General features: G+C 35.9%; 1 protein-coding gene across 1 annotated transcript in view; it reads right to left on the bottom strand.

Annotated features, from left to right (window-relative positions):
- Window positions 1–24,733, bottom strand: part of tmem8b (transmembrane protein 8B) — a 183,651-nt gene that overhangs the window by 81,066 nt on the left and 77,852 nt on the right. Inside the window, exons 3-4 of the mRNA XM_073840667.1 lie at window positions 21,999–22,206; window positions 1,036–1,169 (exon numbers count right to left, since the gene is read on the bottom strand). Of these exons, the coding sequence (XP_073696768.1) occupies window positions 1,036–1,169; window positions 21,999–22,206 (342 nt within the window). The remainder of the gene's footprint in view (window positions 1–1,035; window positions 1,170–21,998; window positions 22,207–24,733) is intronic.

The raw sequence follows: 24,733 nt of genomic DNA, 5'->3' as shown, positions 1-24,733 counted from the left end.
TGAAATGGAAATTATTAGTAATATTATAAATGTCTTTACTGTCACTTTTATTCAATTTATGGCACCTTTGCTTAATAAAAGTATTGATAAAAAAAACTGACCCTAAATTTTTCAGCGTTATTGTAAATGATGACAGGCTTTTTTTGGGGGGGAATAAACTATCGCTATAATATTTGTTGATTTATTTATTTATTTATTGTTTGTGTGTGTGTGTGTGTGTGTGTGTGTGTGTGTGTGTGTGTGTGTGTGTGTGTGTGTGTGTGTGTTAACGGTATACAGTAGTCAACATTTGAAGTGGATCAAAAAGGTTAATCAAAGTTGTTCTAAGACAAGAACGGGTTTTTTTTTTTTTTAGGACAACCTTGATGAAAGGTTTTGATCCACTTCAAATATTGACTACTATAGTTCACCCAAAAATGAAAATTCTGTCATTAATTACTCACCCTCATGTTGTTCCAAACCTGTAAGTACTTTGTTCATCTTCAGAACACAAATTAAGATATTTTTGATGAAATCTAAGAGCTTTCTGACCCTTAATGGACAGCAATGCAACTACCATGGTCAAGGCCCACAAAGGTAGCAAGGACATTGTTAAAATAGTCCATGTGACATCAATGTTTAAACCTTAATGTTTTTTGTGCACAAAGAAAACAAAAATAAGGACACAATTTCTTTGTGCGTCGAAGACTGACACGGAAGAGAAGGAATTGTTAAATAAAGTTGTTATTTTTGTTTTCTTTGCACACAAAAAGTATTCTTGTAGCTTCATAAAGTTAAGGTTGAACCACTAATGTCACATGGACTATTTTAACAATGTCCTTACTATCTTTCTGGGCCTTGAACGTGTCAGTTGCATTGCTGTCTAATGTCTATGCAGGGTCAGAAAGCTCTCAGATTTCATTAAAAATATCTTCATTTGTGTTCCCGAAGATGAACGAAGGTCTTATAGGTTTTGGTGGGTGAGTAATTCATTTTTGGTTGAACTATTCCTTTAAGTCTGCTTGGATGTATTCCACCTTAAAAACAGTCACTCACTTGTAGAGTACAGATCTATTGTGAAGAGGAATCATCTGGTCAATGAAGTAACCCGGATACAGCACTGAAATCCCAATGAGCCTCTGAACAATGAGCTGAGGTTGAAAGAGGTACTGACATTCCTCGTGAAGACCCTGCACAAAAACAGTGAAACAAGCAGGAAATAGATGAATTAGTTACAGGCTCACTCGGTATCCACCTCCAAATAAACCGAGCCATGAAATACAGTGTCACAACAAAACATATGTACACATGCGTATCATGATATGGAAATGCTTGTGGAAGTGGGGGAAACTCCCACTGAGAGAGTCCTATGATCACTTCAAATGGAGGGAAACTGTCACTGCATTTGCATTGCTTCTGATGATTTGCTGTGTGATATTTCGCATGGCCAACTGCACAACAACTCCCACCTCAGACTCTGGAGAAAAAGATCAAACACTACTGCCGTTTCTCCACTCGGTGAATAATTCAGATAAAAGATTTTGAACTGTCTGCAATTTTTGACTGATTCCAAAACAAGTGGAGGATCCAGCCAATACCTTGTCTTCTTTGAATTCTGCCTTACATTTACATTTCTGCTTTTAGCAGACACCTTTGTGTAAAGCCATTTTAGAAATAAGGAATACAACAACATGAATGATTCATTTTAAAGAAGCAGGAGCAATTTATTTGGAGAAAATAAAGAAAAGACAAGAGTTGGGGATTGAAATTCATGAATAAAAAATTAATACTGAGCATCTGAGACATTTTTTTGGCAGATTCTGATTAATTATGCCTGATATAAAACTGTGTCAAAAAATGATGATTCCTTGCTCAAAGTGTAAAGTGATGTGCCTTTCATTGGGTGTGCCTGGTATAAATGACAAATGGGAAATGTAATACACATAACTTTTTAAAAGTTTGGGGACAATATATGACTTTTTTTAATCAGCAAGGATACATTAAATTGATCGAAAGTGACAGTAAAGACATTTATGATGATACAAAAGATTTAAGCGCTGTTCTTTTGAACTTCCTTATAAATAATTCATGAAAAAAAAACATCATGGTTTCCACAAAAAATATTACGAAGCACCACTGTTTTCAACACTGCTAATAATAATTTTTAAAAATGTTACTTGAGCATCAAATCAGACAGTGGAGTAGCAAGTCAGTCCAGGGCCCATGTGCAAAAAATTTGGGCTCCAATACGGGCTCCAACATGTTGATTTTTCTTAAGTACATAACGTTACGTGAGTATTCATAAGCTTTTATTTACTGTATAAATGCTTGGAAATAATATTTAACATTTTCAAGTCCATTCATTAACATGAACATGAAAAAATATTTGTTAAAAAAAAATACTAATCACGATGTCTCATGAAATCGATCAATCAGAGTTTCAAAAAATCAATAAAACATTTTGTAAAGTCACAATAATAGTAACATAATATTTAGCCTACCTCAGAAAAGCCAAAAGGTCTATAACTGTGCAAACATTGATTTATTTTTCTCATAAATCAGCTGGTTAACTGACTTAAAACCTACGTTTTATTGCTGTTTTTCATGTTAAATGTGAAGGTGGAATTTTCACATTAACTTTACGCAATATAACATGATTTTATTACATGAATTCCTTCCTTTTAAAGTAGCATTCTATAGATATATTTATCATGTCTGTGAGGCAAATATTAGCTGAGTTTCGGCATAATGTTTTGTTGATATTTTGTGTGTACACAAATAAAAGTAGACCTTTTGCAGTTCTGAATGATGTATTACTCTTACCTTTATGAGTAAAAATGATGGCGTATTTTAGGTTTTCACTGTTATTTAGAAAAAAATGCAAGCGATTGTGCTGGCACTTCCATGTCCTGCAAAGCACATTTTAGCTTTTACTCTCCGCACAAAAGATTGGATATGCGTCTAACAGCACACATTTATCTAGATTAAATGTTTAAATTAATATTGTGAAATGCATCAAGTGCTGTATGTCTATAGATTTTATTTTAGGCAAGTCGTGTTGATTTGAGAAGGCTAAATTGATCAAACATGCTCAACTTATTCCCGCTGGCCACTTGCTCGTTACTTTAAAAAACAAAAGCTTGAATTTGACAAACATAAAATGTTCCAAACATATTTCTAAATTAACTTAATAAAGAAAAGAAACAAAATCTAGCCACTTTGCCATAAGATTTCAAAACAGAACTATTTTAATGGCTGCAACACAGGCTCTGTTCTGATAAGTTGTCGGACAAGTGCAGGCCTGGGCAAAAAAAATCTATTTAAATAAAATCCTCTTTTTCTATTAAATGGTTTCAGAGCAGGACTCTATTCATTCCCTTGTTTCAATTAAAAGTTCTCCCCTCGGTTTCCCCCTGCCCCTGAATTGAGAATATTAGAATGATTTCTGAAGGATCATGTGAACATATTGACAGAAAACAGTTACTTTTAAACTAACAAAGTTTCACAGTACTACTATTTTTACTGTATTTTTGATCAAATAAATGCCAGGGAACAGTAAAAAATAGTACTGACTGTATTTGAACATGCCACAGATAACTATAGGATATATACTGCTTTAACAAACCATACTACAGCTTTTCAAACTGAACTGTTTTGTTTTCACCATTACAGGATCACAGTTGGCAATGTTATCAAGAGATGCGTAGCTGTAAAAACCACACTGGTTTCAGTATACGACAGATGTTGTGGCGTATGCTCCAATTAAAGATCCGAAGATCTATATAGATTCGCAGACAATTTTTCACAGTGCAATTGCATGAAGACTTGAGGTGTGAGAAAGGGAGGTGGGGGGATTAAAGACGGAGAGAAGGTGGGAGAATCCAAGAGCTTTTATTTATTATGGCACACCGTGGCAAATTACAATGCAGCATTTCATCATGGAAACCTCGGCTTCTCTCACGCAGGTACTCCTGCCCTAAACACATTCATCATTGTCGAACGGCGTAGTACAACCCCTCCTCTTCTCTCCACTAGGCCAGCCTCTTTTCTTACCGTCTCCACACACAGAGACACAATCACAGCAAACAAAGAGGTATTAAATGTCTAGGAATCACTCTAAAAGAATACATTAGCTTTCTAGAGTGCGCGTTCCTATGTTTCCGTTGTTCGTGCTGGACTACCGCCTGAGATGCGGGGTCATTTTCACTGGCTTTTTTTAACCCACAGCACTGTCGAATGTCAACCGCATATCACTGCTGGCTTCCTGTTGAGGTCAGTCAGCCATGTTATTACTTCATAAGGTAGGGAGCGAGAGTCTCTTGCCACATCTGTCAGTTCAATGCAGTCAAACAATAAGCGAGCAGTCGTCAGCAGCGACGGCCTCTTCCAGTACTGAAATACTATTCAGCAGAGGTGAAGAGAGGGGGCGGGGCAACGGAAAGAGCTAATTGGCTTGCAGTGGCGTGTGATTAATTATGCTGCGGGATTCACTGCATCAATAGTCATCCTATAATTAGATATTTTTCAAGACATGAAATTTAAGAGAAAATCTTTTAAAAGCCTCAGCAAAAAATTGTGTGGTTCACGTCTTTTTCTAAATTCTCCGTGATGTGAATGAGTGAAGTGCAGTATAACACATATTCAAGAATTAACAAAGTATTGCATCTGCTATCCACAGATGATTATCACATTGTGCATTAAAACATATAGCTGGCATCTTTAGAGCAGCTATTAAAAACTGCAGTGACATTATAAAATATGTAAGCTCTTGTACTTGTTTGCTAAGAAAAGCAGATAATATGACACAAGCCTAGTGTCACAAGTCAAAAGTTCACAAAAGTTCTTTGCAGAATCTGCAAAATGTTCATTATTTTACCAAAATAAAAGGGATCATACAAATTGCATGTTATTTTTTATTTAGTACTGACCTGAATAAGATATTTTACATAAAAGATGCTTACGTATAGTCCACAAGAGAAAATAGTTGAATTTATAAAAATGATCCGTTCAAAAGTTTACATACACTTGATTTTTATTATTGTTGTTACCTGAATGATCCACAGCTGTTTTTTTTTTTTTTTTTTGTTTACTGATAGTTGTTCATGAGTGCCTTGTTTGTCCTGAACAGTTAAACTGCCTGCTGTTCTTGAGAAAATTCTTTAGGTCCCACAAATTCTTCGGTTTTACCGCATTTTTGTGCATTTTTGAACCCTTTCCAACAATGACTATATAAATTTAAGATAAATTACAGACAACTGAGGGACTCATATGCAACTATTACAGAAGGTTCAAACACTCACTAATGCTTCAGAAGGAAACACAATGCATTAAGAGCAGGAGGTGAAAACTTCTTGAATTTTAAGATCAGGGTAAATTTAACTTATTTTGTCTTCTGGAAAAATGTAACTATCTTCTGTAGCTTCTGAAAGGCAGTACTAAATGGGGGGGAAAAGATATTTAGACAAAATAATGAAATGTATTATAGAATATCTTTATTCTGTTCAAAAGTTTTCACCCCCCAGCTCTTAGTGAAACGATGGCCCTCAAAATCATACAGTTATTGTTGGAAAGTGTTCAAAATACATAAATGCTGAATAACTAAAAAATTTGTGGGACCTGAAGGATTTTTCTGAAGAACAGGGCAGTTTAACTGTTCAGGAAAAACAAGGGACTCATAAAAAGCTATCACTAAACAAAAAAACACACACAGCTGTGGATCAACACTGTATCATGAATCGAGTGTATGTAAACTTTATGTTACACAAGTGTATGTCATTTTTATAAATTCAACTATTATTTTCTCTAATGGACTTTATGTAAACATCTTTTATGTGAAATATCTTATTTAGGTCAGTACTAAATAAAAAATATTTTGTATGATCCCTCTTATTTTGGTCAAATAATTAACACTTTGCAGATTCTGAAAGGTGTATGTTAACTTCTGACTTCAACTGTTAATGAACAAATAAAAAACACGCATTTTTAATCTTTTTCTAACCGAATCCTGTATAATACTTGCTAATGCATATTAGATATTTTAGACAATAACAAACAAAATACAGAATAAGGTTTTGTCTTCATATAATTATGCTTTAAAGATTTACAAAGATATTTCTGGTTAGTGAATATAATGAGCTGCCGACGCAGTCTGGGTATTTTCAAGGGATTGCACATTTCAGTGCACTCGAGTGATTTTGACAACGGGACACCTTAGTAACGGCTGACTCCCTGGCCAGCGCACTGACGACGTCCCACGGAAGAAGCAAGCAATTCATCCACCATTTATTCTTTCCCGCTTTCATGATGACAGTAAACATCAATATCAATATTTCAGAAGAAGCAGCTAATCAAACCCACATATTTTTCATCATTTGCTCTAATGCTCAATGCACCTAATCTCTGAAACTTCATAAGTAGGCTTTACACACTGGAGGTATGTGTTGTAATGGTGGCAGAACACATTCTCATTTCATTAAGGTCTATTTGGTGGATTTGCACCACTGGGCAGGTGTCACCGCATAGACGGATTTCTGAGTCATATGTCGCTCATTATCTCTGGTGTATTATCAAGGTCTAATTCCCTCTCAGCTTGATTAGAAAACTCATTCATTTCAGCATGAACCGCTCTGCAAATCACTTCAGCAGCCATACACCAGAACTAAGATAGTCTCAAGGTGTCAGGTCTGTCTTCTAGGTAATAAGTAAAGTATTTACTTGGACATGCAAAGAACAATTCATTGATGGCTTCAATAACCCTTTTGTTTCCCTTCAAAAGCAAAGGATTTTTCATAGACTGCCATGCAGTTTGCTTTTCCTAGCACACAACTCCTACTATTGCTCTAATAATACATATACCGTATATAAACTACCCAGGTGACTATATAATACAGGGATGTGTAGTTATGTTATCAACCAGTTGAGGCTACTAGGGTCAAACTAACTAGTTAATCTTGGTCGCCTGAGATGAACTACAGTAGATTTGCCATCAGCAGTATACAACCAAATGCAATGTCTTTATTGTGACTTTCATTTCCAGTGTGATGGATGAGCACCAACTTTGAAAATGTACTTTTTGATGTGCAGTTTTTTTAACAGAAAACTGAATTATAATGTACTAAATGTTGTTTCAGTTTTACTTTTTTTCTTAACTGTGCAGTATACAGAAATCAGAAAGAGTTTTAATGGCCAGGTATACTCACACACACACACACACACACACACACACACACACACACACACACACACACACACACAGTAATACAGCTAAACACACAATTAGAGAAGAACAACATTTTGACAAAATAATATGAACACAATAATATGAATGTAAATAATAAATGTACAGATAGTTGTACATCATCTAAAAGCTGAATAAATAAGCTTTCCATTGATGTATTTGTTAGGACAGCTCACAGTGGGTGCACCTAAAAGCCTGTATCCTATTTTTCCTATTTTCTGTCGGGTTGGATTTTTCGCGCGGATGTGACGTCAAGCGCGTTCATGTTAAACGTTTCAGATCACTCTGCCCCCACCGCTAGTCATATATATTGCAAACAAACTTAGTTTCTCAAACAATATATGTATTTGACTGTTCTTACCTCTGTAAACATAATGTTGACTTCTTTGCAGCGGATGACTTGTGAAGTGTGTACGTACGAGCGCGCGCTGCGAGAGCGAGCAGAAAGGAAGAGCAGTTCCGTTTTTTGGCCACAGGTGTCAGTCGCGAGTTTAGATTTCAGAAAGTTACATATAGCCCCTTTAATATCCTAATGATTTTTGGCATAAAAGAAAAATATAACAATATTTTTGATCCATACAATGTATTTACATGCTAATTAAGACATATAGTTTTAAATGTAATTTATTGTAATTTATTTATTACTATTATGATTATTAGAGATTTCTATTTCAAAAGACTCTAAAATGCTTCAAATTTCAAGAAAATTTTCTTAGGATTGACAATGTTGAAAACTGTGCTGCTTAATATTTTTGAGGAAACGTGATTAAATGTATTCAGGATTCTTTACTGACTAAAAAGTTCAAAAGAACAGAATTTATTTGAAATATAAATATTTGTAACATTTTAAATGTCTTTACTGACACTTGATTTTACTAATGCATCCTTGTTGAATAAAGGTATTTTTATAATGTGCTTGTAATGTTTTTTAAAGATGTATGTTATGCTCATCAAGACCACATTTATTTAATAAAATAATATAAAATAATGGTTTCTATTTTAAAATACTTTTTTTTTTAATTCAGTGATGCAAAGCTAAATTTTCATCAGCCATTACTCCGGTCTGCAGGGTCACATGATCCTTCAGAAATCTTTCTAAAATGCTGCTTTATTATTAGAATTATCTACATTGGCAACAGTTGTGCTACCAAATATTTTTTTGGAACCTGTGATACTTTTTTCAGGATTCTTTGATGAATAAAAAGTCACAAAGAACAGCATTTATTCAAATTATTCTTTTCTAACAATATAAGTCTTTGCTATCACTTTTAATCAATTTAACACATCCTTGCTAAATAAAAGTATTAATTTCTTTCAAAAAAAAAAAGAAAGAATAAAAATGTTACTACTTTTGAAAAGTAGTGTATATTATTAGATAAGATTTCTATTTCAAATAAATGCTGTTCTTTTAACTTTTAATTCATCAAAGAATCTTGAAAAAAGTATCACATGCTCCAAAAAAATATCAAACAACACGACTGTTTCCAGAACTGATAATAAATCAGCATATTAGAATGATTTCTGAAGGATCACGTGACACTGAATACTGGAGTAATGATGCTGAAAAATTCAGCTTTGATCACAGAAATAAATTCGATTTTTAATGTATATTAAAATAGAAGAACGTTATTTTACATCATAATAATATTTCACAATGTACCATTTTTTTCTGTATTTTTTATTTAATAAATGCAGCCTTGATGAGAACTAGAAACTTATTTAAAATACATTAAAAATCTTACTGATCTTGGCCAGCAGAGTATATTAAATATACTGGTAAAGTTTTGAATGAAAATGTAAATATGAAAAATAAATCTACAAGTATAAAAAGATGTAAAATAATCAATTTAACAGGTTGCCTGTGGGAGAAAATTGTTCTTAAATTCTATAATGCCTGCCAAAGGCCAAAAGTTAGTAATAAGCAAGTATTTAAGTTTAATTTATATATGTGTGTTTATTAAGTAATAATGTCCTTCTGCCCTTGATGCAATATTTTATCCAAACATATTGAATTACTACTACAAAATCTACACGTAACCAATTAAAAACATCAGTTTTTAGCTTGAAATGGCAGATTGGAGTTGTAGGTGGGATAAAAAGGATGGAAAAGCAAAACAGCGACCATTAAATAACAAACTTGTGAAGAAGCCCCATCTGTTGTTTGTCCATGGCTGCATACATATAGCAGGCACAGCTGGCGCTGGTGGAGGCAGACACGGCCTTGCTTCTGTACCCCCACCCCGCTTCCATCCGCCCCGTGCTTTTTGCATTGTGTCTGACATGCAAGATTTGTCAACTCGTGACGCCTCTGCCATCTTACAATTCTTCATTGATCTGATTTGATTAGGGGGGATGTTTGCAACTCATGTGCCAGAGCAGACACACAGCGCAGACAAAGGAAGAGAGAGAGAGAAAAAGATGCAAATAATTGCTTCCCTTTTCACAGCACAAATTTGGCAACTTTGAGCAACTAGTGAAATAATTAGAGCCCTCTGTGCACGCGTGCAGAGCACCAAACAGCACACAGAATTGATAGCGGACTGTTGTTGGCATTTTGCATGTTTAATGTGGTCTCCAGCTGTGTGAGGGATAATATCTCTGACACGCTGCTCATGCAGAACAATGAGGAGGAGTCCATATGGCCAATGAGAAAAAGATTTCTTTATCATGTAGGATCACGGTGGATTCTAAACATGTGTCTGCTAATCTAATTGACAGGCTAGTACTTGAAAAAATGCTTGAGCATGAACCGGTGGCATATAAGGCACCAAGGCATCTGAGCGTAGCTTTTCGGCCTGGTATGAAAAACATTTATCTTTGTCAAAGAACTGCAGGCTGGTGTTCCCCCGCATATCTCCCACAATTCTCCACTTCTGTTCTGTGCTTTAGCTCCCAAGTCCAGAAATAAATCAGTGATGACAGAAAAGTTCTGCTTTTCCACTTCTTACAACAGCTGGGTGGTTGTAGCTACTACTTTTCACTTTGCATTCACAATATAGTATTGACAACAACCATGATATTTAAAAAAGTATATATTGATATTGTGTTAATACACATATAATAACATCATTAAAGGATGAGTTCACTTTCAGAATAAAAATGTACAGATAATGCACTCACCCCCTTGTTCCCTTTGTTTTTTGAGAAAACATTTCAGGATTTCTAATCAATTTTTATAGTGCCCCCAAGTTTGAACTTCCAAAATTCAAATTTTTGTTTAAATGCAGCTTCAAGGGCCTCTAAATGATCCCAGCCGAGGATGAAGGGTCTTATCTAGCGAAACAATCGGTTATTTTCTTAACAAATTGACAATTTATATACTTTTTAACCTCAAATGCTCGTCTTGTCTTGTCTCTGTGATGTGCATGCGCATGCATAGTCTGTGTAATTCAGGTCAATGCAGTTAGGGTATGTCGAAAAACTTGTATCTCGTTTTCGTCTTCAACTTCAAAATCATCCTACAATGCTGTTTTACCTTTTTTTGTAAAGGCTGTTTGATCTTCTTTGTATGTTCACTTTGTAAACACTGGGTCGGTACTTCTGCAGTGATGTAGGATGATTTTGAAGTTGAAGAAGAAAACGAGATGGGAGTTTTTAGACATACCCTAAACTGTATTGACCCAGATAGACAGCAATGCGACTGACATGTTCAAGACCCAGAAAGGTAGTACGGACATCATTAAAATAGTCCATGTGACATCAGTGGTTGAACTGTAATTTTATGAAGCTACAAAAAAACCTGACTTATTCAACAATTTCTTCTCTTTCGTGTCAGTTTTTGACGAGCATTCATTAGAGAACCACAATCCAAGGTTAAGGCTGAAACACTGATGTCACATGGACTATTTTATTGATGTCCTTACTACCTTTCTTAACCTTGAATGTGTCAGTGTTGTGTTGCTGTCTACACTCTTAAAGATAAGCAAGAAATGGTTCTTTAAAGAACCTTTGACTGGATGGTTCTTTGTGGAACCAAAAATGGTTATTCTATGGCATCGCTTGAAGAACCTTTTGAAGCACCTTTATTTTTAAGAATGTATGCAGGGTCAGAAATCTCTCAGATTTCCTCAAAAATATCTTAATTTTTGTTACGAAGATGAACAAAGGTCTTACAGGTTTGAAATGACATGAACTAACCCTAAATGCTGGTTGCCACTCCTCATAAAACAGAAAACAGCAGATGGCGCAGTGTGTAGCGACTGGTGCTCAAAATCATGTTGAAGGAGATGACAGATGAAAAAGAGACACTCTACCTGCACCCAAGAAAGTTAGCTCATCAGTGTGGGAGTTTTTGGAATCCGTAAACACAAGGTGTTAAGACTGCAGTCTGCAGGATGTGCCGATCAACACCAAGCTATTTTTGTATTATGGTTACAAACTCTCTAACCGCCTCCCTGCAGTCGTATTCCGAGCTTGATTTTTGAGCAAAAAAGAGAAAAAACTAAATAAACAAAGCTAAAGATTAATTTTAATGATAGCGTTATTGATTTTCTTCATATTTTAATAGATATTGTGATAATACTTTAACTACTTGAATTTGTTTGGCCACAATAATCGTGTGGTAAAAAACTGATATCGTGACAGCTCTATAATTAGATGAAAAAAATTATCTGTCAAAAGATAGGATACTATCAGAAAGGTAAAGCTCAGATCTGTTTACAGAAAATGCAATTACATTAAAGGGACAGTTCAGAAAAAATGAAAACTCATAATTTACTCACCCTCATGTTGTTCTGCATGAAAAATTTGAGTCTTTCAACTATATTTTCCATACAATGAAAGTCAATATAACTCTGATCTGCCCGCTGACATTCACTTTGTGACTAAATGATGAGCATGAACTATCCTTTAAAGGTGAAGTTTTCCCATCATTTTTGTAAAAAAAAACCTGAATATTAAAACTATTTACAGTTTAAAAAAGATTTGTAACATCAAACGCATTGACTGAGACAGTGCTGGTATGTCAAGCTGGACAAGGTACAAACAAAACCATATTTTCAATATTAAAAAAGGCATAGCTCACCCAAACATGAAAATTCTGTCATTAATTACTCAGTCTTGTTTTTCAAAACCCGTAAGACCTTCGTTCATCTTCAGAACACAAAATGCAACTGAAACATTCCCAGGCCCAGAAAGGTAGTAAGGACATCATTAAAATAGTCCGCGTGACATCAGTGGTTCAACAGTAATGTTATGAAGCTATAAGAAAACTACGAGAAAACCTTTTTGTGTGCAAAGAAAACAAAATAATGACTTCTCTTCCATGTCAGTCTTTAATGCATGTTAATGAGAGAACCACAACATATGCATGATTGTTGAATAAAGTCGCTATTTTTGTTTTCTTTGCACACAAAAAGCATTCTCATAGCTTCATAAAATTATGGTTGAACCACTGATGTCACATGGACTATTTTAAAGATTTCATCAAAAATATCTTAATTAGTGTTTTGAAGATGAATGATGGTCTTACAGGTTTGGAACAACATGAGAGTGAGTAACTAATGACAGTATTTTCATTTTTGGGTGAATTTTTGGGTGGACTTTCCCTTTAAGAGGACTCAACCTCTGAACAACCTTCCAGTCTGAGTGTATTAAACTGGCAAGCTGAGGATTTTACCATTTTTAAAAATGCACACCTCACCATTAACCAACTGACTAAACTCATAGATCATTATCTGATTAAAATGGCTGACCTTCTCCTCCTTCCTAGCAAACACTGTCTACAAATAACCCCAGTGAATGGGTGGGAATTATAGGGAATTTCATTAAACAAGAACACTGCCATTTACTGACCCTTGCACACCTTAATAACACAGAAAATCTAGAATGTGTTTTGGCCCATTCACTATCTTTAAAAAAAATTCAATACAGAGATAAACAACCACAAACCTGACAGCACCCCCTTCCCACTTGTGTAGACCTTACCCCAAAACAACAAAGATGCACTGAACGATAACATATCTCCAAGTGCTGACAGTTTCCAATTAGTTTATTGATTTACTCCGAGAGTTTAGTTAGTGCAAGGCAAACTGTCAGGATGCTCTGCTTCTGGTCGCTGCTTATCCACTGTGGCAGCTTCTTCCAGCAGAGACGGCCGGCTGATCTTTACTACGTGCTTGACTCTTACTCATCCCCCTTCTTTCTTCCTTCCTATCCTCCCTCTCTCTCTCTCTTTCTCTCTACAATTGGCCATCTGCTTGTGTGACTGTGCGCCTGCAGAGCAGGGTCCGGCTGCTCCCTGATTAGCCTCACAGACACTGTGGAGCTCATCAGCTCAGAGAACAGACTTGCACTTTGCTGGGGGCTGCTGCAGCTTTGCTCTGCTGAGATTCACCTCTGTGCACCATGTGTCCATGGAGCTTCGATCCTGCAAGCTGTTACTTGACAGTCAGTTACGGGCTTGTACTTGGGTCGTAACAGTCTACGATCATGATGCGAATTTCAAGATGGGGTTTTAAGAATTTACAAAAACAATCATTTCAAACAATCAGATTTTAAAGCAAAATAAAGTGCATCCATCTTAAAAAGTTCTCCACACGGCTCCAGGGGCTTAATAAAGGCCTCCTGAAGTGAATCGATGCGTTTGTGTAAGAAAAATATCCATATTTAAAACTTTATAAACCATAATCTCTAGAGAGAATGGCGTTCTAGGGCAATAAAGATTTCGGCTTGTATGGAAATCCTCCAACATTTTTCTATACAAATCCTCATTTCGTACTTCTAATTCATACTCTGTGTTTTGTATTTCTCTCTCAACTGCGCTTCTGTGTTCATCACTTCCAGTGCTAATTTTGACAACAAATTTTGATGTAGTCTTGGTCATAGTCTTTTGACTAAAATGTCATTTAGTTTTAGTCATATTTTAGTCATCTGAATTGTTTTTAGGGGAGAGCGGGGCACAACCTAACACTTTTTGAATTTCGCGGTTTATGTAAATCCACTTGGGGTTCAGAGTACAATTTTTATCCACATTATTTTCACACTTGTCTAGTACAAATATATCGCTTTGTTTCATATTTACAGTGTATACGTTTTTCGTTATTTACCTCAAAAGAAAGGAAGTGAAATGTGACAACATGCCCCATAGGTGGGGTACATTGTAACATCTGAGGGGCACGTTGTAACACGACCATATGACAGCTTAAAAAGTAAAAAAAAAAAAAAATGACAATGACAATGAACACATCGCAACAATGCTTTGAACGGCCCTGATCGCAACACACAGCTGTACAGTAGTTCAAAACAATGTGGACAAATAGATGAAACACATTTAGACATTCAGAAAAACACTCCCCTCTCTCCACACACAGCTCTCATAGAACACGACACACATAAACCAGCCAAAATGCTTTACATTTCTTGAAATAATAACATCTGAACATTAAACATTGATTGCCAGCCTTTATTCACCCGTTTCTTGTGGTTTCTTATCAAAATCCTTAGAAGTAAATAGTGTAAATTGCATCGCTAATGTCATTGAATAGCATAGTTTAATAACAGCGGGGCATATTGTAACACAGTGTTACAACGTTCCCCAGCTGCGCGACTGGAGTTTAAAACAGGTTAGTGTCTTCTGCTGGTTTGCCAAGCATTAATAAACTGATAAATAACAAATTGGAGATTAAAATAATAGCAGTCTTGTCTAATTTTAAGTGAATGCTAAAAACTGAAATGAAAAGTTTACTTCAGCCAGAAATGTACTTTTACTATGGTAAAATAAATATTCAGCGATATTTTCAAAATGCTTTTTTTAGCGCTCTTTTTTCTCTGCATAGTGTTGCTATGGCAACTAGTAAATACCGTAAATTTGGTTATGCTAGCTTGTGTGTAAATATTTGAACGACGTATGTTAAAATGAACCCCGCGTTAGGTTGTGCCCCGCTCACCCCTACCTTTAATGTTTAGTTTTAGTCGACTAAATATCATTACATTTTAGACAACCAAGTCTACAGTAAATTTAGTAGACTAAAATCGAATAGGTTAACGTTACAGTGTGATGCATTTATTAAACATTTCTCTAAAATTAACAAAGTCATTGTATAGGTTTGCCTTTAAGGTTTTATCACGTTAGACACAGATTTAACTGCTGTGACACGCAACATTGCCTTTATATTAAAATTAATGAAACCATTTTCTCATAAAGACACAACAACATGTTCTTCTTTTCAATGAAATGCCAATGGTTATATAGTGTAATTATGCATTCTTAATAACAACTTGTTTACCACATTCTTAATTTTTTTTTTCAAACAGACATTTATTTATGTAAATAAATTTAGAAATAATCTGTATTAGGGCTACTAAAGAGATTCAGTGAAGAGCAGTGAGTGATTTTCTGTCATTCTTTTGTTGCTTAATTAACATCAATGCCATAGACGATGGCAACTAAATTAGGCTGCTGTCTCTTTAAAACCGAATGCACGGATGATAAACATCCAATATTCTCCCAACTGTTTGCATTGATGTAAGACATAACTGAGTGTGTTCACGTAAATGTTCATCAAAACGGACTGATCAACATAATTTTGTGGGGTTTTTTCCATTCATTAGATGCGAAAGAGTACTCGGTGTGCTGTGTGAGAGGTGCTGCTTCAGTGTCTGTGCTCAGAAAACTGGACCAAATTGAGCTCTCTTTTGCGTCGTCAAATTTATCCATATGTCTGCTCTTCTCTTACTCCCACATATTGACATTTTTTAACATTTTATGAGACATACATCACTGGATAGATCAATAGTCTATGATACAGTTCAAATATACACATCTAACCTCCTAACCACGCAGCAGATTCGTTCTGAATCAATCTCTTCCCAAATCATCACTCCCTAACGATTTTGTCTTGTTTTTATTCGTTGACGAAAATGTCAGAAGATTTTCGTCATTGTTCTTGTCATTCAAAAGAGCTTTTGTTTCATTATCGTCTTGTTTTCGTCATTGATGAAATGTATGGTGAAAATTATTCCTCAGCGAAATTAACACTGGTCACTTTTTAGCAGAGCATCTGCTGAAATGCCACTCTGTCATGCAACATACATAGTTAGCAGAAGCTAGAGATTACAGTTTTTTTGTTTTTTTGTTTTTTTTTAAATACGGATATTTTTGTTACACAAATGCATCAATTCACTTCATCAGGTCTTATTTACCCTCGGAGCCATGTGGAGTGCTTTTTATGATGGTCTGAATGCATTGTATTGGACTTCAAAATCTCAACGCCCATTCATTGTCATTATAAAGCTTGGAAGAGCTAGGGCATTTTTAAATATAACTCCGACTGTATTCATCTGAAAGAAGAAAGTCATACACACCTAGGATGGCTTGAGGGTGAGTAAATCATGGGGTAATTTTCATTTTTGCGTGAACAAGCCCCTTAAGCAAATAGGAGCTTATTGCATACTGTACACATGAAAAATTGATGCCCGGGTACATTACCAAGATGGCCCGCAGAGTAAATTTGTGATAGCTCACCATGCAGGCACAGTTTGTGGCACAATCAAATGCCTACAAGCCCCTTCAACAAAGCAGAAGTCCAACACAACATAACCCCCATTACACTACACAGAATAATAAATAAAAAATGTATTCCGCAGGGAAAGCAAGGCCTCGCTTTCCACACTTCCTCCAATTACTCCACCTCAGTAGGTTCGGCCATGAGCTTTTCTGCTCCACAGGTGCTGTCATTCCCCAGGCCAACAAAAAGGAGGAAACCTTCGTCGTTCCAAGCTTTGTCTCTGTCTAATTGGCTGGCAGTGTGACCCTGTGGGCTCAGAGGAAAACGGTGCCCTTAAAGCGGAGTACACAGAGTAGAATTATTGCTCTTAATCCAGGAGAATGGCCTCCACCACGACCAAACCTGCTGCAGTTAATTAAAGAGAAAGGCTGAAGTGCGGGCCTGGTGGCACTGAGATAAGTAAGCGCAGCGAAGGACAAAACTTAGCTGAGGCGGACTTTTTAAGATTGTGGATGGAGATTGAGGTAATGCCATTGTGAACGTGAGAATTCCAATTAAGATGCGAGAAGTTTACTCCAATGTAAGATCCATTTAGATGCGATCCACTTCACAGATGTTGTTTAAGTAAAATGAAGATCACTTAAAAAGAAATAGAATGCCCTTGGGTTGTTCTAAACCAATATGAGTTTCTTTTTTCCATGGAACATAAAAACAGAAGTTTCAGTTCATTTGCTGGTTGCTCTTTTCCGAACAATTATGGGGACTAAAGCTTTTAAAGATTATAAAAGCACCTTAAAATATGATAAAAATATCAGATATAATACTTTTGATGTCACATGATGGCTTGGTGTGAGGAACAGACTTAATTTAAGTTCCTCTATACAGTGCCTTCATTTTTTCACATTTTGTAATGTTGCTGCCTTATGTTAAACTGCTTTAAATTACTTATTTTCTCACATCAATCTACACTCCATACACTATAATGGCAAAGCAAAAAAACTGTGATTTAACATCTTTGAAAATGTATTTAAAAAAAATCTTAAATGATTCCATTGCATAAGTATTCATACACTTATCTGGGACAGTTGAAATTTAGCTCAGGGGCATTTATATTGCTTGTAGATGTTATTATACTTCGAGAGAAGTTAACCTGTGGCAAATTAATTTGAAAGGTCATGATTTGGAAAGGCACACACATCTTAATAAAGGTCTAACAGCTGAAAATGCATATCAGAGCTAATACAAAACCCTGAGGTAAAAAAAAAACTGCCTGCAGAGCTCAGAAACAGGATTAGATCAAGCCACACATCTGGAGAAGAGTTTTGAAAAAACAGATTGATGTGGAAAAAAGTAATTTAAAGCAGTTTAACATAAGGCAGCAACATAAAAAATGTGAAAAAAATGAAGGAGTATTAATAATTTCGCAAGGCACTATAAACCGTTAACTGAATCACTGAATAAATTCAGATTCAGTAAATTTTGTAAACTGAATCTGATTCCTTGCAAAAATCTGACTCACAACAGGTTATTGTTCACAAACTGGACAGTTCTCATGAATATTCAACTTGTGTTCCACAGAAAAATTAAGTCATAAAAGTTTGGAAAGGCATAAAGATGATTCAATTATGGCGATTTTCATTTATGACTGAGCTATTCTTTTAAAAACTAAATCTCATTTATAAGTTTCACTTGCACAGTTTGAAGATATATGTTCTAGAGGCCAAAAACACACTTTGGCTGTTGTTGTTTTCTAATCCAATTAAAGTAAGCACATAATCATATTTCAGGCCTATTTTCCAGATTGTAATAGCACTTTTTTCCATGTTATAGAATTGTCAGATATTGGCTAAAGATGTGGCAGATGTGAGTCTTAGTCAAACAAAGAAAACAAGTTCTCTGTATCTACATGCAAATACAAAGCAGTGAAACATATCAAGTCATAACTCTTTAAGGCAGACATAGGATGAATCTTGGCATATCCAATTTTTACCAGGTGATTGTGTGGTCTGTGTAATATACACTAGGGGGAGTTTGGACAGCATCTATAAAATTCAAATTTACAATAATACAAACAAGTAAAAATAATTCAACTTTTGATTATGATAGTCTTGGTTCTCTGATGGTTCTGCTTATTTCTGTGAAACATCCCACAATGGAAAAAGCAAATCACTTTCATTATATTGCATTTTTAACGCTTTGCCGTGCAATACTTCTAAACAAAAAATACAATAGTATCCACTATATTTATAAGAAAACTGCATACTGCCAAAAGGATTAGGCATGAATGAAAGAGACTTGCCCAGCATGAAATATTTTATATATGTATGAAACTAAATGCACTTTCTCCACTGTGAGCCAGTCTATTGCCATGTGCTTCCTGGTGGACTCGCAGCAGCATGAGCTTTAAAAACACTTTCCAATGGCTGATTTTCCCTATTTTAATATTCCCTCTAGGCAGTAATACTCTTAATAAGAACACTACAACCTGCTGTACATTTGTGTTTACTGGCAGGGAGCATTATTAGGCCGTAATTTAGCCACTGCTGACATGCTATTATTTACGCATATCTTATGATGCATTATTGACCCCTTGTGTTTCAATATGAATGGCTTATTCATTTATTTAATTTATATATTATAAAAAAGATTAAAAAAAAAACATTGGATGTCTGTGGCCTACAAGACTGAACAACCATTTTTGAGTAGAACAAAAGTAGCTCTCTGGACTTCTGAAAGTTATGGTTTTGCTGTCAGGCAGTAATGAAGTCAAAATTAAAAGGATTTTATTTCCTTTTAAAAAACTTAATTTCACCCACTTATAACTTTTATAAGTCATAATGTAACTTTACATCTCACAAAGTGACTTTTATTACTCAGTTGTGACTTTAAAACTCTCTTTATGTCTCACAGCATGGCTTGCTAATTCTACACTTTCCCACAATTATGTTTTTTATTCTTCACTTCGAAACATGCTTTTATACCGCAGAGACGTACGTCACACTCGGACAACTGGGAGGTTTTGCGAACAATAAGAAAAATGAACCATTTTAGAAAAAGTAATGCACTTCTAACATGATGTAATATATATAAATGAATACCGTAAATCCTCTAATATTTGGCCTGTATTCCATTAGCGGCCGGGTCTCCAACATTGGCCGGTCTCGCTGTCAGCTGAGGTAAATAATGGCCGGTCTCTAATAGCGGCCAGGGCTATTATTAGAAACAACGTATGTCTGGGCAGCAGAGTATGTGAGCGGAGCGCGGAATGGAGCGGTCTAATTTTGATTGGAGGGAGGAGCGGATTTTTGCCCTGGAAATCCAGAGGTCTCGCGAGAGCACAATTTGAATTGTCTCTGCAAGACACTCTGGCATCGAGCAATGATGCAGGTTACTGCATTACGTAAGCAGTTGTGGGAACCAATCAAATCGGTGTATCTGATGTAGGCGGGACAGAGGCGAGCTAAACTGATGACGACAATGCTGCGACGTCCGAATCATGTAGTAAACTTTGAAAGATCGCTGTTGCTACAGATGAACACCAGTTGTTTGAAACGGCTTTGGCCGCTACAACGAACGAGTTAGACTTGGCTTTTCATATAAAAGAGGAACAGAAAACCGAAAACTCGAATCGTTCCTTTGCAAGAAGGACGTTTATACTGTTTTGCCGACTGGATACAGTAAGAGTTTAATCTATCAGTTCACGAGTTCACGCTTACATATAATTAGCCGGAGAATAGTAGTGCATGTTTGGCGTGCTGTCCGGTGAAGGGCTCGGGAGTGGCCCGAACCCAGAGTACCCCTCAATAGGAGTAGTGAGAACTCGGAGTGATGAGATGGGGTGGTGGAGGGTTACTGATAAACCATCGAGTGAATTGAGGTGAGTCAGCTGTATTTAAACCTATGGCGCTGATTGACTTGAGTGGGCTCCTCTTGTGATGTTTACGCTAAGTATCTGACGCCCTTCTCCCGAACTTTGTTAATGAAACATCATTTAGCTCTGCTGGTAGCTAAGCGTGTATTGTTGTGATTGGTCATGGCGTTATCCAATTGCGTGCAGTGAGAGTTTTAAATGCATGCTTGGTGCCGCCCCTCGAGTTAGGCAGTTTTCATTGCTCGATCCCAGACCCTTAATCTTAATAGATTAGGGTCTGGATTTTTCCAGGCTACAATATAACTGCATATTAAGCAAGAATTCATATGTTAAACATGTTTAGATAGCTTGATAGAGATGGATCACTCAAATCAGAAAGAATGTAAAGGCTATGATGATGGCAATGGATGAGCGGTAAATTATAGTTCACAAGGCATTAGTTTGTTCCTAGATAATGAATATTTTCAGGTGAAAGCATGATTTAAACAGGTACAACACTTATTCACACGCAATCGCTCTGTCAATAATGCATTAAAACAAATGTAATGGTATCTGATTTCGAATAAACAGACATCTGTAAGAAATGCAGCGATTCATAGGTAAAATAACTGACGAAAATGTATTTTTATTTTCATTACAAACTTTGCACGGCATAAAGCAGTTATACTCTTTTAATGCTGACAATGTTATTAGCTTTGTATGTGGTAGGAATAAAGTTTGCACACTAGTGTTCCAAACTCTCCTGTTATTTTATTTTAGTATTTTTTATTTTAATATGTGTTATGAACAGGACCGTTGTATTTCAAACATTTTTTTTTTTTTTTTTTTTTGACGCGGAGCGGTGTTTCTGATATCAGTGAGCGAGGAGTGGAGCGGGAAATTATGAACCCAGAGCGGAGCTGGAGCGGAGCGATTATTAATGCACCTAGTATTTTATAGGTTCAAATAGACACAAAATCTCTTTTTTTTTATTCTACTGGTAGTTCGTTTTGCTCAAATAGAAATTGAGGCCTGCCTCTAATTCTGGCCTCCTTCTAATAAAGGCCTGGACCGCGATGCGCTTGAGTAAAATAAAGGCCCAGGCCTGTATTAGGGGATTTACGGTATTCAGGGCATTATGCAAAAGAAAAATGCCATTGTCTTTGAGATTACAACCCAAGCGAAATAATGAGCACTCTGACAGGAAACGCATATATAATCTCATTTGAAAAAGAAGTCTATGACAAGTTCTGAAATCACAGCGCTCACTTTTAAATTACTACCCATGAAGGCCACCCACTGACTGTGCGGAAGTGAGCAGCTTCAATTATAAATGCATAAATGCCGAGAGGAACGTACGTGCACAACCATGAACATAAGGCATTTATCATCATCAACAAGCTTAGCGTTGGTTAAAAGCACAAATGATTCTCTCATTTTTGGGTCTGTGATCACTGACTGCTTTATCCTCTGTGTTTTTACTCACCTTGACGGAGATTTTCCCCTCATCCTTTGGTAAGTGTGCAGCCAGGAACCAGTCTCCTGGGAGGGGGCTGGTGACATTGAAAACCCCTGTGGTGCGGTTGGGCAGCGTCCATGTCAGAGTGACAGCGAAGGAGCCTGGTACAATGGTGTCCTTTGGAAAACGTGTCTGGAGGGGGTTGATTACAGGTGGAGCACCTGACCTGAAGTACCTGTAAACCAAGGCGATAGTTACATTTTAAGACATGCTGTGGACTGTTTCCTTGGATGAGATTAAATGTATCAGTCCTTGTGTTTAGGATCATTTATGTTAAAATGTGGTGTAAATGTAGGGTGACCATATATCCTCTTTTCCCCGGACATGTCCTCTTTGCGCCCGGGATTCCTAAATTGCCCAAAATGTCTGGGATTCGGCTTTTGCTTTCTACAGTCACCATCAGATTTAAATCGCTTTGCATGCAGCTCGTGTTGGATGTAGGGTTGCCAAATCAGCATTTTTTCCACAGAATTGGGCTGATTTTAAACTTTTGCGGCAGACTGATTTTCTCCCGTGGGTGAAAAGTTAGAAATATCGCATAAATTCCATTTGACTGAAATGCTTGTATTGAAACATTTTGTATTCTATCTGTGATAAAACTGTGGTAGATATTAGTTTTGTGAAGGATGGCCACTGTGGTTGAAAGCTTTTCGCTGTGTTCGATCTGCATAACGGTGACTGTAAAATGTGTAGTTTTGGTATGGAAATGACATATTTTGACTTTTGACAAATCTGACTTTTTTTCTCAGAATTGCGTAATACAAATTTATAAAGTCAGAATAGTGGGACATAAACTCACAATTGTGAAAAATTTATATTAAATTTATATCCTGCTATTCTGACTTTAGAACTCACGATTGAGTTTATATCATGCAATTCAGATTTTTTTTTTTTACTCACAAATGCGAGTTTGTATCTCGCAATTCTAACTTTTTTTTTTTTTTTTTTTTTTTTTTTTAGAATTGTGAGATACAAGCTCACGATTGCAAGTTATAAAGTCTAATTCTGAGGGTGGAAAAAAAATGGTATGTTTTCAGAATAGCAATTCTGACAAAAAAAAGTCAGAATTATTTTTTTTTTTATTCAGTGGCAGAAACTGGCTTCCATAGCATCTCATCAACTAATATGAGTAATATGAATAAATATAATAGAAGATAATGGAAAGTCTCTATTGTTACAAACGCGTTTTTAGAGTACTTTTAGCAAAACAAGTCTGCCTTTACTACCAAACTTTGCTTACCAATGTAAAAAAAAAAAAAAAGTAGATAAATTGCATAAGTATTCATACCCTTAAAAAACAGGTTTTTATATCTTATGGTTAGTGTTGGTAGATTTCATTTGCGTAGTAAAATTACAATATTAGTCAATGGGAAGCATAACAAAACATCAAGTCCAAAATATAGGAAACTTACATGTGATTTTTTTTACAAATGTACATTTTGGTTGAGTATATGTATATTATAATGTAAACACAGGGCCAGAGAAAGCACACTGAAGTCTGTCCTGAATCAATTAGAATGCAGAAGATGCAACAATTTCTCACTCGATCACAAGAGAGGAAATGGAGCATTGTGACTAATACTAAATTATGCATGAAGTGAATCGCAAACAAATATTCCAACATTCAACTTCATCGTTAATGTTTTGAGCAATGCTTACAAATTTAGGATGCACTGATTTGGAACAGCGCCCCGACTAGGCTGCAATTACAAGTAAAGGAGAGAAGAATGTAAGAGACGAAAATCATTCACTCACATCAGACTCATTTTTCAACAAAAAAATGCAACGTGCTTTTCTTCATTTCGACATGCGAGCACAAGGCCATGAAAGTAAAAAGTCTTCCCTCAGTCTCTAGTCTGTCAGTCAACACACAGACACAGGCAGACAGTAGGAGCCTGCAACAAATCATGCCATGACACTTTTTCTAAAAGGCTTCACTGTCTGCAATTATTTTTGCTCAATGTACTGCTTTGTGTCTCCTGTAGTTCGTCAGTCACAACCCTGACAATACTCAGTGGGGGAAAAAAGCTCCTGTATGAAGGGTTTCACAACAAAGACTATCAATTACTCTTTTATTCTGTGTTTCTCTCATTTTCAGAGGTAGAAATGGCTTTGTGAGACAGGTAAAAATGACAAAAGACAGCACAACCACATACGTGTAATGAAGTCACACAATGAGACACTCATGATGAAAACTGATATCATATACATCACTTTCTGACACATTTTAAGTGTTCAAAAAAGGATTTACTTCCATCACTGTTCAAAGCTAACTAAACACCCACCAAAAGAAGTCGGAGAAAGCTGTTTCCCATTGGCAGTTGCTCAGGTTGTGCAGCAACCTCAGGAAATGCGCCTTTTGAAATCTGGGTCAATGATGTGATGATTTTTTTCCCCCTTTTTCTTTTTTCTTTGTCCTAGCTATTAATCCACATATAGGCATATATACAATGATTTGAATACACCTAATCGAGGATGATTTTTTGTTGTTGTTTTAATTTCTTAATTAATAACAATAATAATTAAAATTCATCTAAATATTCTTTCAGAGTAATGAAATAGGTCAAGTTAATACAACTGTCCAAATATCATAATGAATAAAAAGTATCAATATAAAATGATACTGAAAAAAAAATTAAATAAATAAATAATTACTTAAAATAAATCATGAAATTATATCATAAAGAGATCCTTATATGTTT

The sequence above is a fragment of the Garra rufa genome, chromosome 5, assembly GCF_049309525.1.
Source record: "Garra rufa chromosome 5, GarRuf1.0, whole genome shotgun sequence".
NCBI classification, from domain to species: domain Eukaryota; kingdom Metazoa; phylum Chordata; class Actinopteri; order Cypriniformes; family Cyprinidae; genus Garra; species Garra rufa.
This window is presented reverse-complemented; position numbering and strand designations above follow the sequence as displayed.